This window comes from Ruditapes philippinarum, unplaced genomic scaffold, assembly GCF_026571515.1.
Source record: "Ruditapes philippinarum isolate M1 unplaced genomic scaffold, ASM2657151v2 ctg2789_1_1_1_1, whole genome shotgun sequence".
Classification (NCBI taxonomy): Eukaryota; Metazoa; Mollusca; class Bivalvia; order Venerida; family Veneridae; genus Ruditapes; species Ruditapes philippinarum.
In genome coordinates, this window is record NW_026858272.1 from 52,673 (window position 1) to 65,696 (window position 13,024).

The 13,024-nt window shown below is 30.3% G+C and overlaps 1 protein-coding gene across 8 annotated transcripts in view; it reads right to left on the reverse strand.

Moving 5' to 3' along the window:
• Positions 1-12,914, reverse strand: part of LOC132752630 (SANT and BTB domain regulator of class switch recombination-like) — a 43,106-nt gene extending 30,192 nt beyond the window's left edge. For 5 of the 8 annotated variants that reach the window (XM_060742972.1, XM_060742973.1, XM_060742970.1 and 2 more), the window contains exons 1-9: positions 12,781-12,914; positions 11,632-11,790; positions 10,775-10,934; positions 9,638-9,704; positions 8,976-9,016; positions 6,800-6,985; positions 5,940-5,969; positions 1,462-1,520; positions 93-187 (exon numbers count right to left, since the gene is read on the reverse strand). In XM_060742972.1, the coding sequence (XP_060598955.1) occupies positions 93-187; positions 1,462-1,520; positions 5,940-5,969; positions 6,800-6,985; positions 8,976-9,016; positions 9,638-9,704; positions 10,775-10,934; positions 11,632-11,778 (785 nt within the window). In that variant the 5' untranslated portion in view covers positions 11,779-11,790; positions 12,781-12,914. The remainder of the gene's footprint in view (positions 1-92; positions 188-1,461; positions 1,521-5,939; positions 5,970-6,799; positions 6,986-8,975; positions 9,017-9,637; positions 9,705-10,774; positions 10,935-11,631; positions 11,791-12,780) is intronic. The other 3 variants (XM_060742977.1, XM_060742974.1, XM_060742971.1) reach the window with 2 other exon arrangements.
• Positions 12,915-13,024: the final 110 nt, after the last annotated feature.

The following is a 13,024-nucleotide window of genomic DNA, read 5'->3' on the forward strand; positions in this document are numbered from 1 at the left end:
AATGTTTTTCTGGGTTTTTTAACTATGGCAGCAATCTTGTACAGTAGACCGGAACAATATTAGCAAAGTTTTAAATTTATGCATTAACTCACCTCCCTACAAGTTTATCATTGATACAGTTCATATTACACGGTGTACTAACTATAGCTGACATGTTGCCATGGCAATATTCTATACATTCTTGCACCTGAAACAAAAAAAAATTCAAATAATATCAAGACTTTAAATATAATTAAAACACTATTTATCATAACTTTAATTATGAAGACAGTATATAGCTTACTGAAACTTGGTCTACTTCTTGTAACTAATGACACAGTTGTGTATGGCTTGAACTCATAATCCCCGAGTTGAAAGGCAAACAAATTAACCACTAAGCTACCACTCCCAAATATTTAAGCATTCAAAAAAGTAACTGACAAGTAAAATCACTGCAAAATCTATGTAAGGTACATTTTTTTTTTGCCAGTGATAAAAATTCATTCCTGAAAACTGTGAAATTAAAGTTTTAAAAAGACAACAACAGGCCAATAAGTAGAACTACAACTTTCATAAATTGGCCGAGTAGTTTCCTCACATATAGATGATTTTCGAATAGCAATTATTATCTCCCCTGGCTGTGATTTTGCGTGCCATTCTTAATATATTATATGCTTAAGTTAAAGGGACTCCACTGAGGTTTAAAAGCCTAGAAACATAACATTAGAATTTCTTACATAAATGAACTGGGGCGCTTTAAACAGAAATATATGCAAGATAGTTAAGAAATATACTTTAAAATAAATCGAAAATCATAGTTTTATGTTTTTCTTAGCCTCATTTGAGTGAAAAGCATTTAAACGCTTTTCATTTTGGGTCATTTTTTTACAATTTGAATAATTATTATATAAAACGAGGTGTGCGAATGATCTGAAAGTTTGCACAAAGATTCGTGGTCTACACCTACATCAAATGGTACATTTATCTGGAAAAAAATATTTTCAGTCCCATCATGTCAAAAAACCTCAGTGGAGTCCCTTTAAGATAAAAATCTCTCATAATTCTATCATATTCATGAAAACTGATCAAAATCTTTCACGTATTGGCGCTATAGTAATATGTTCATTCATATGTATAAAAGAATTTGACAATTCACCAAAATTAGCTGTTTATATTAATATTTTCATATTTTGTCAATTATATTATATAGAATATTGACCCACAAAATGGCTGCTACTTTCGCAAGGAAGGTAAATATTGTAAAAATCTGGAAAAAAAAATCTACTGAAGAACCTGACAAGAAATCATTAACACAGTGGTGACAAGTAAGTGTTTTGAAGACAGCATGTGCAAACACTCGGCAATGGAGTCTTTAAACACCAAAAGCAGCAGAATCATCCCAAATAAAGAAAAGATAGTGTTTTATAGACATCATAAAATATAAAACACAAAAAAACAAAACAAAAAAAAACAACCACATACCAAGCTATCCATCTTGAGAAAGTCTGATGATATTAGGATTGATATCACATTGTTTGGTTCTGAAATCAACAATATCAACAACATAATTAATAGTAACAATACTTGTAAAAACTTTAAAAAAATTGTTCTGTAAAGTAGATGCTAGCTTTACAGCTATAAAGGCTCGCAGCCTTCTGAAATTTGAATTCTATATTTTAAATTTAGAAATATATATCAATTAACAATGACAACAAAATGTTAACATTTTTACGATAATAAAATCTATGAAATCAATCTTGATGTTTTCCACAAAGAACATATAGTTTTTCAGTTTAACATTTTTGCAACCAACTGAAAGTAAATAAATTTTAATTACTGTTTGAGTACAGGTTTATCATCCAACAGACACATATTTTGGTATAGTACATTGTCAATTTGATTTGAAATATATAATACAGTGGATAAACAATGAGACTACTTCTGTTAAACAGTACCGTCAAACCTGTGGATAAACGCCATCAAAGGGAGACAAGTTACATCTTTATTCAGATTAAACTGTGTTGTATTTTGATAAATGAAGGTTTGTAAAAGAGTGGTCTTTATTTGAGGGATGATCTTTATTTGAAGGTGGTCTTTAACACAGATTTTACTGTATATAGTGATTGCCTTTATCCACTGTGTTTAAGGTATGGTACTTTCTGTTTTCTAGTCATTTGTATGCATACATCTAAATTACTTCATCAGCAATGTACAAATAAAAGCTCCTTTTTGTAATGTAAATTTCATGATAAAAATAGACATGACAGTCTGACAGACTAAATCAAAGATTAAAATATCATTAAAACCTTAAAGTTTGGGCCAAAAAACTTACTATCAATATCAAACAACATTACCTCCCCTGAAAATCTGAAAATTAGTCCAAAGTTTTAAGATAGTGTATGAATTAAGCTTAATAATAAATAAAGAGATGTTATGACCTTTCAATCACAATAATAATGTCAGTGTTGTTTTTTTGTTTTTTTCTCATTCAACCTTATGGGACCAGGTTCATCCAATTTAGAAACTAATTCAAGTGATAAAAAATATGTTATATAATAGGAAACAGAAAAATAACAGCAATTTAAAACAACCAAATCAAGGAACTTGAAACCATTCCGGGAGAGAAGAAAATGGCAATTACTAGTGATTTCCATACCACTCTTAACATGCTGAATTTGTAAAATGGACTTGCCCAACTTTGAATTTAGAACAGTCCATTTAAAAATGAAGGGATATCAGTATAAAAAATTCGCTTTTATAGAGCCTGGTCAGACTGCATAGAAATGCCAGTTGGCCTGGCTTTAAACTTGTGACAAAGGCTGACCTCTTTTGGTTCCAGCAAGTTCATCAAAGGTAAACTGACTGACCCTTCTAAAGATTGAAACAAAAAAAGCCACCACATGTAAATATTGTAAATCATTATAATACTAATTACTGAGGGTGCTTTTGATGTGTAAAAAAAAACAACTACGATACTGAATAATTATATATAAAATATAAGGATTATAAAAATCTACATATAAAGACTAACAAATATATGTGCGACACCTGTGATTACATGTTGATAAAAGTCTATATATAATATTCCATGTCACACAAATCATTGCCCCCAGAAGCGATGACTTAGACATGGTTATAAAAGAACATTTGGCAGACTTGCAGGAAAAGTAGAAAGAAAAGTAAAAAAAAATCAAATTATTGCTAAATTTACTTTGATCGTTTATACTCCATTACGGGCAGAATGTTCATTCAAGGATACTGCATCTAAAGTACCTAACATCCACCATTTTATTTTAACATCTTTGTCAATCAGTAGGCAAGGAAACTGCATCTTAAGTATGAAAGATCTAAAATCCACCATTATATTTAACCCCTATGACGACCAGTGAGCATGAGTGACAGATGGACAATTCAAACAGCATCTCTATTCTTCATAATCATTTGTGTAGCTTCTAACCTGCTGCAAACAAGTCATTCATCTTTGCCACCTGTAAAGAGCCAGGCCAGTCTGCATATCCATGCCGCCTGACACACCTCTCATAACTCTATAATGTTGGAAGCTCAATTTTTGTATTTTTATATTGAAATCCCTTTAACTGGAAATGAATTGTTGTAAATTCAAAACACAAGGCAAGTCCATTTCACAAATCCAGATGGTTAAGAGAGCAAATGTATTATTACTTTCTAAAATAACAGTTTTAAAGGTTATAACAATAACATAATTACATAAGAATATAATAATGTAATTCATAATCATTATGTAAAATACAGTAAATACCACAAAATATTGACGGTATTTCAAAACTCTAAACTGGATAAGATTTTTCAGTGCCTTGATCAAAACTGGGAAAAATTTAAGACAACAATTTCACAATTTCAAAACCTACATTATTTTGCAAAGGAACGTTTGGTTGCCTTTTCAATTTTACTTGTATAATTCAGTATTCCCTCAAAATGAGATAACTCTAAGTTTCATATTTTGAAGTTTCAATTCCTGTCCAAAAGCTGAGTGAGTCAATACTTTTTACACTAAGAACTTTATAATCTTCTGGCTATATAATTCAATATAAATTCAGCGAAAACAAGAAAGAAAAAAAATCTAACAATTAACAGAAATTGTATGAGCAAAACTTTGTACAAAAGAATCAAAATCCAAAATCTGTTTAAACATTCAACATGAAGAATAATTGTGCTTTCTTTCATATAAAGCAAACTTTTTAAAATGAGCTATTAATTTTTTCACAGCTTCAAAAAATTAAGATTTAAGCCAAAGCTTTTTCTTAGCATTATTACCAGCCCATTGTTAAAATTGCTACAATGAGTAGGGCAGAACTTTTTTGTGCCCTCTTTTTAAAACCTTACGAATCGCTAAATATCTTTAATGGACCTATACATCTTTCATTCTCGATTTAACCATTCATCATTTTAAGGGGGAATGCTGAACAGTGCAGACCATGATCAGAGGACACATCTACATCTGCACAACGTGCATGGGTAAATTTAGTTGCCATTGACTGGCAAAGAGTTAATGGACGCCAAAAAAAAGTTATTTTCAAGTTATTTAAACAAGACTGTTTCAGTTGAACTTTTTCTGAGTCCAGTTCATGATTATACTTTTGAATAAATGAAAACTACTCTAAATATTTCATACATGCATATTGTACTGGTCATGTTGGAACAAATCTGGTCATGTTGAAATAAATAATTATGGTCATGTAGGAACAAATCTGGTCATGATAAAACAATGTGGTCATGTTGAAACGAATGTGGTCATGTTGAAACGAATCTGGTAATGTTGACATGAATCTAGTCAAGTTGAAATGAATCTGGGCATGTAGAAACAAATGTGGTAAGTTGAAATAAATATGGTCATGTTGAAACTAATCTAGTCATGTTGAAACAAATCTAGTCATGTTGAAACAAATCTAGTCATGTTGAAACAAATCTGGTCATATTGAAACAAATCTGGTCATATTGAAATGAATCTGGTCATGTTGAAACAAATGTGGTCATGTTGAAATGAATCTGGTCATGTTAAAATTAATCTGGTCATGTTGAAACGAATCTGGTCATGATAAAACAAATCTAGTCATGTTGAAACAAATCTGGTCATGTAGAAAAGAATCTGGTCATGTTGAAATGTAACTTGTCATATTGGAATGAATCTGGTCAATGTTGAAACAAATGTGGTCATGTTGAAATGAATCTGGTCATGATGAAACAAATCTAGTCAGGTTGAAACAAATCTGGTCATGTAGAAAAGAATCTTGTCATGTTGAAATGAATCTTGTCATATTGGAATGAACCTAGTCATGTTGAAACAAATCTGGTCATGTTGAAACAAATCTAGTCATGTTGAAACTAATCTGGTCATGTTGAAATGAATCTAGTCATCTTGAAACAAATCTGGTCATGTTGAAATGAATTTGGTCATGTTGAAACAAATCTAGTCATATTGAAACAAAAATAGTAGTGTTGAAACAAATCTGGTCATGTTGAAATGAATATGGTCATATTGAAATGAATTTGGTCATGTTGAAACAAATCTAGTCATATTGAAACAAAAATAGTAGTGTTGAAACAAATCTGGTCATGTTGAAATGAATCTGGTCATGTTGAAATGAATCATGTTGAAACTAATCTGGTCATGTTGAAACGAATCTGGTCATGTTGAAACAAATATGGTCATGTTGAAACAAATCTGGTCATGTTGAAACGAATCTGGTCATGTTGAAATGAATCTGGAAACTAATCTGGTCATGTTGAAACGAATCTGGTCATGTTGAAACGAATCTGATCATGTTGAAAAAAAATGTTTAAAGTGAAACAGGTATACCATTATTAACATTGGTGATGTAAAATAAGACTAAATCTGACACCAATAAATAATGGGGAAGGCAGGCATAAAAAAAAGCACCATATCTAGATAAAAACCTGATCCAGTGTTGATTTATACATACCCATCTGTTGACGCTTGTTATTTTTTGCTGCTATTTTTTTGATAATTTAATATTTATAGAATATACCACCAAAAAATTTGGTACATAATTTAAAAATTATTGATTATGTTACAAATAACATACTAGTATTTATTCTTAATTAAGTATGTTCACTAAAATTTGTTTAAAATAGATAGAGCACAGTATCAAACTATTTTATTGTATATCTAAATCAAGAGTGTTGTAAAGAGTCTAAAATCGCTCTCTTGAGAGCTTATTGCAATGCAACATAAGTATTCTGCACGGAATGCAATTATTTGGACGATTTTCAAAAGTTTCATGAAAAAAAACCTCAAACAAGATTTGTTAAGACAATACCTTTGAAACAATATTTTATTTTGTTTTTCAATAAATTATAATGATAAATGTGATGTAATGCTATCTCTTATTGTTGATTCTTTTTGACAAAAGACAAAAAATGTTATGTTATTAAACTCAAGTAAAAAAAAGTTAAAATTATAAAAATACAAAAATTTAACCTAGTGCAAATAATTAACCTTACAAAACCAACCATTGCATACTTGGAAAAAATGAAAACTAATATTTTAACATGAATTTACTTATACATGTATGTAAACATTTTAGTTTTAAATCACACCAACACTATCAAGGTCATATGTAGACTTCCAAGCTTAAGAGTGGGAAAAAGACCTAAGGCCCCCCTCTATGCATAATTTCAGCTCCAAGAAGGCATCACAAATAGAACCACCAACCTTCGTTAAAGGTTCAAAAGTAAACAACATGCATTCAAAGGACGATAATTTTTTACTCATACTATTACATATTGAGAACATTTAAAATGACTTGAAACGCAAAATTACCTAGTTTGGGTTTATCACTGACATCACTGCGTTTGACATATCTCATCAGCCATTCAAAGATTTGAACGTCACAGTGGACAGATATATCAACTTCCTCCCAGCGTTGAGCATCCGTGGATAAATATTCCGCAAAATACTTCATCTCCTGCACCAGAAGGTCCCGCGGACACTGAAAATCCTGCTTCACTATAATTATAACAATTGTGATTTCAACAAAAAGATTATTTCATTTAAAGGAATAACAAGAGCTGTCGGTAGGACAGCACGCTCGACTATTCTAAGTGCTTGATAGTAAAAGAGCCTTGATAATGTTAAATTTTTTAAGTTCACAAAAGGGCTAATTTTTTTTTAAAAATTCATGTTATAGGCCTTAGAGAGAGTCTAATTATACAGAATTGGCTTGACTATTCGGAAGGTAATGTCACGAGGGTGCTTTATTGAGTATAATAATACTAATTACCTATGAATACATAAATTTGACAGAAAAGGTACAAAGGCTTGTTATTAAGATGTTTTATCAAGTAAATAACTGCTTTATTATTATGAATGCATAAAATTGTCCCAAAAAAGGCACAAACCCTTCAGTAGTTATTGAGATAACAGCTTTCAAGCAAAACTTTACCATGAATTTCTAAGTTGAAAAAGGGGAGAAAAATCAGCCTCAATGCAAGATAAAATTATGGACCTTTGTCAGTGACCTACAATTATGACCCTTAATGCATATGTGAAGTTTTAAATAAATATCTTTAATAGTTATTGAGATATGTAAAACTTGCATGTAAACATTAACCAAGAGACTAAGTAGAAAAGGGGATATGAATCAGCCTTAATGCAAGATAGAGTTATGGAACTTGGTCAGTGACATATAATTATGACCCTCCAATTATGACCCTAAGTGCATGTGTAAAGTTTCAAGTAAATATATTTGAAGACCTTTAACCAAAATTTCTAAGTTTCAAAGGGGCAAATAATTCTGCAAATATTGCAGTCAGAGTTATGCAATTTTGCAAACTGATGTACATTGTTACTATAAAAAAGTATTTTAAATTTCAATTGAATATCTCAAGCAATAATTGAGATATTTGACTTTACAAAAAACTTTAACCAAAATTTCTAAGTTAAAAAGGGGCATAATTCTGTCAATATTGTAGGCAGAGTTATCCAACTTGTCAATCTGATGTAGCGTGTTACTATAAATAAGTATTGTAAGTTTCAATTGAATATCTCAAGTAATAATTGAGATATTTGACTTTACAAAAAACTTTAACCAACGCCGACGCTGACGCCGACGCCGGGGCGACTGCAATAGCTCTCATATTCTTCGAATAGTCGAGCTAAAAAACGAATATTCTAGTGTTACCTGTTTTATATTTATAATATTAATATTCACCCTTTAAAAAGAGGTACCATGAAAAAAAAATTTCGTATTGAAATCAACTGTATAAAAGGGGAATTAAAGTTTAAATATCAATATTTATTATGCAAGAATAAGTTCTAAGGTGCCACCATTTTGACAAATTTTTACTCTCACAAGACTTGCTGGACTGAGATTATGATGTGACACGCCCACTTGTAGTATTACATACATATACAGTGATATCCTTATTAGAATAAAATGTTTAGTAACAAAATATGTCATTGCTTTTAAGGGACTCCACCAAAGTATTTTGACACATAGGGACTGGAAATAATTTTTTGAGATTAATGTTCCATTTGATGTAGGTATAGACCAATAACTTGTGTACAGAATTTCAAATCATTCGTTAACTCTATACTGACCCTAATTTGAAAAGCATTGCAATGCTTTTCACTCTGCAATGCTTTTCACTCAAATAGAGTTAGAGTAACACATAAATATGATTTTCAATTTACTTATGATTTTCAATTTTTTTCCAAGTATATTTCTTAAATTTCATTTGCTTATCTTTCTCTTTTAAGTGCCCCTAGCTGATCTATATAAAAATTCAAATTTTATATTTTATGCTTTTGGACCTCAGTGGAGTTTCTTTAACAATACTTTAGTTGGTTTAACAATGGTTGCGCAAGTTTTGCTTGCTTAACAGAAATTTACATACTCCATTCATTCAATTGACATGGGTATGTAATATACTTTGTACTCTTCAGCACGGAGTTTAATGGGTTTTTTTTTATTATATGTAGACAAGAAGTAACTTACAACTTTTAGCTTCATCGCATACATGTATGACCATCATTGGACTGAAATATAAATGATGAAAAATTTACAAAATAAAACAATAAGACCTGTCTGGTTAGCCCAATAGGCAGAGCATCGGTCAGTGTATCAGGCAACCCGGGTCCGATTCCCAAATAGTGCAGATCGCATTTTCATTGTGATTGATCATGAAATCCTTTTAGTGGTTATTCTATTAATAATAACATTATCTAATTATTACCATATGACAATCAAACCCCATTCAGCATGATTTAACATTATTGGACTACCTAGTAAATCAATATTTAAAGGGTATAAATCTATATCTTATGAAATATTTTTATAAAATTTTATCAGCAGTAAAATTATATTGGTTCCATTATCATTCCCAAAAAAAGTTGTAACATAGAATGTCTCTGTTATCTAATACACATGAATAATATACATAAAAAGTATAAAATGTTCCAGAACAAATTATTATTTTGCTATTTAGTAGGGTTTTATCCATTTAGCAATGATTTTGTGCATGCACCATTCCCTTTTATTTAAGGCAATAAATTACCATATTTATTTCATACAAGCATTTTGGAAGTATATTCATTTTTTTTTTAAATTCAAACAATATTTTTTGTATCAGATATATAGCTTTATACACTTTAACTCACCCTTTATCTCCACTCTTTAAATCACTGGAAATATCTTTCCCTGTTAAATCTTTATCATCTTTGCTACCTGTTAATTGAATAAATATACTGTAAATCACTTTATATTCGCGTGATCTTTATTTCACGGAAACCCCACCCCCGGATTATTTCGCGTATTCATGAATTCGAGATGGTAGGGTAAAAAATTTAATTTCGCGATTATTTGAATTCTATTACCGCCATATAACAGGGTAGGTTGATACTTTGTCGCTCTTACGCAATGTAAATTAATATTAATGGTGCTAATAAGAGTCGATTTTTATTTCATATACAAAATATATCTACATACATGTAATTGACTTATTATGAACGTTTTTTCTAATCATTTGTCAAATTTGTTTTTGTTTGCAAATACCGTGTTTGATAAAACCTTAAATGTTTGTAAGAAGGTGTTATATACTTGTTTATAATACTTAACATACCGTATGAAAATTGTCCGTTGATCACTGTTTTACCGTAAATCTATTGTTATCTAAACAATAAGTGTTCACATTTGTCTGTAAAGTGCAAAATTTGTGGATATTGTCTCTTTTTGTGTTTAACATGCATGTATTCATGAGGAAAAAGGAATTGGAAAAATCTTTAACCTTCATATCATTATTATGATGTAAATAAAACATTGCACATATCAGTTATTTGCATTCAGTTATTGTATTCATTATAAAACTTAATCACAATTCGAAAGAAATTGTCATCAGATTTTTTTTTAATAATGTATGTTACGTTATAAAATTTACGCGACATCATGAATTCACGACGCGGCCGATTCGCAAATAATAGCGAAAATAAAACCATCGCGAAAAATACCGGATTTACAGTATCAGTATATATGTTCTTAGTTAAACAGTCTATATAATGAATTTACAAGAAAATACAGCATATTTGCTGTCTTTAATTTAAACAGAAATGTATACATAAAGGTCAACATTATTAAAAATGTTTAAATTGTAATGACATTCAACTTTACAAAAATGCAGTAATATAAATAAAACATACCATAACCTTAGTGCAGTAAAGGGTAAACTCCCAATAAGTTAGTTAAGGAGTTAACCTGTTTAGTGTTACTGCACTAAGGTGACAATAGACTTTTAGAATTACCTTTAGGTTTAGCAGAGCAGGGTCTACTGCTATTTTTACTCAGATCTGAGTCTGACATGCCAGAAGGCAAGGAACCCCCTTGCCCTGTCATGTTTTTCTCAAACTGGTCAAAGGGAAGTAAATCTCCACTGAACAGCAACTCTTCATATCTCCTTGCAACCTGACATTTGAAAACAATTTAAATCTCATAAACAAATCTACACAAGATTATCATTTCAAACAATCACAAAAATGTTACTGCACCTCCCTTCAGAATTAGCTGATAGCAAATGTTAAGTTTATACAGAATTTTTTTTATCAAGTATGAAGTTATTTAAGCTCGAAGTCATTCGTCAAGGTTAGATTTTTTTGGGGTTTTCACCTGTTTTATATGATGTGTATAACATTACAAAAATGTGTGGCAATTTGTTTGACGCTAAAATTTACTTTAATCAGATTATTGTACTAAGCATCATGTGTAATAATTAGTTTCTTGTTCAAGGAAACAACAGCTTGCCCCTGCTTGCTCAAGGAAACAAATTCAACAAGATACAGGCTTGCCACTGACAGGGTTTGAGCAATCTATAACTACTACAACTGCTAAACAACTCAGCCATGCTACCAAACTTAAACTGTGATAGCAAATGTTTGCACACTTGGCCTAATGACACATCAGATAATTATATCAGAAATAAAAATTTCCTGAAATTTCTTAAGTTCGGATTTCTGAAGTTCAGCAACAACTTTATTAAAGTCTTAACTTTCTTTATTTAAGATCTTTAATTAAGATTTTTATTGTGTAATATGAAACTAAAATTATTTATGATTCTCTATTTTTAGAGTTGTCATAATTTTGACTATATTAAAATAATCCTTACCATTCCTGCAGTGGTTCCTGGTACAAGTCTTGATATTGCTTCCCAGTTTTTGCTCTGAATGTGATTAAAATCTTGAGAAGCTATCAGAGTTTTAAGTATGAGATCCAGCGCCACTCCGGCCCTCGATGTTGGTTCCACTGAACCCATTGTTATATACACCTGAAATGATTTTTTCTTTTTGTGTTATGTCATTTCAGCAATAATAATATTCAGTGTGTCAATGCTTTTAGCTAAGATTTTTTAACTATCTGAACTGAGGACCAGAAAACCACAAACCATCCATGATAGTGGTTGGCAACTTGGCAATATATGCTAGCACAATAAGGTTTTACAAACATAAAAATGTTTAACTTTAAAAGACAGATTAAAGTTAGATATAGAAAGATTAATTTAAAAAAAAGTAATTCTGTAAGACCAGTTGCCAATAGCATTCTTCTCAACTGACCTGTGAAGTGAAATTATAATTTTGCAATTTAAAATTAATTTTTTAAACAATTAGTGAATTACAAAAGAGATAGTAATTGGGACGGGTCACTATTTGATGGGAAAAATCCGTACCATCTCACATGTGACAATGTAAGAAACAATATATAGATATGCTATTAAAATAAACAATGACAAGTTAATTTCAAAATTCCAAGTCCAGATAAAAAAATTGTAGAATCTAGTGCCTAGTGGGAAATGCACTTAATTATTCGTGATTGCTTTACGCTAAACTTTAAAGTCATAATTATTGAGTCCAGTGACATACATATTTAATGAATAGCATTCTTCTCAACTGACCTGTGAAGTGAAATTATAATTTTGCAATTTAAAATTAATTTTTTAAACAATTAGTGAATTACAAAAGAGACAGTAATTGGGACGGGTCACTATTTGATGGGAAAAATCCGTACCATCTCACATGTGACAATGTAAGAAACAATATATAGATATGCTATTAAAATAAACAATGACAAGTTAATTTCAAAATTCCAAGTCCAGATAAAAAAATTGTAGAATCTAGTGCCTAGTGGGAAATTCACTTCATTATTCGTGATTGCTTTACGCTAAACTTTAAAGTCATAATTATTGAGTCCAGTGACATATATGTTTAATGAATGGCAAATGTATGAAATGAGTATTTCAGTAAGTATTCAATTATCATACTCTTCAGATCTGTTTTAAAGCTGGTCACCATCCAAAATCCAAGGACTCTAAGTTGTGTAAAAATTGACAATTAAATGAACGAAAATATTAAATTGTTCAAATAATAAAATTATATTGCAACTAATTGAAAGATCGAATCGGATTTAATTGCACTGCAAATCGATATCAATCACTTACTTTGCTACAATATCAACTTGATATAATATAATAAATAAAATTTCGTTCTGTAAAATTTTCAAAAACG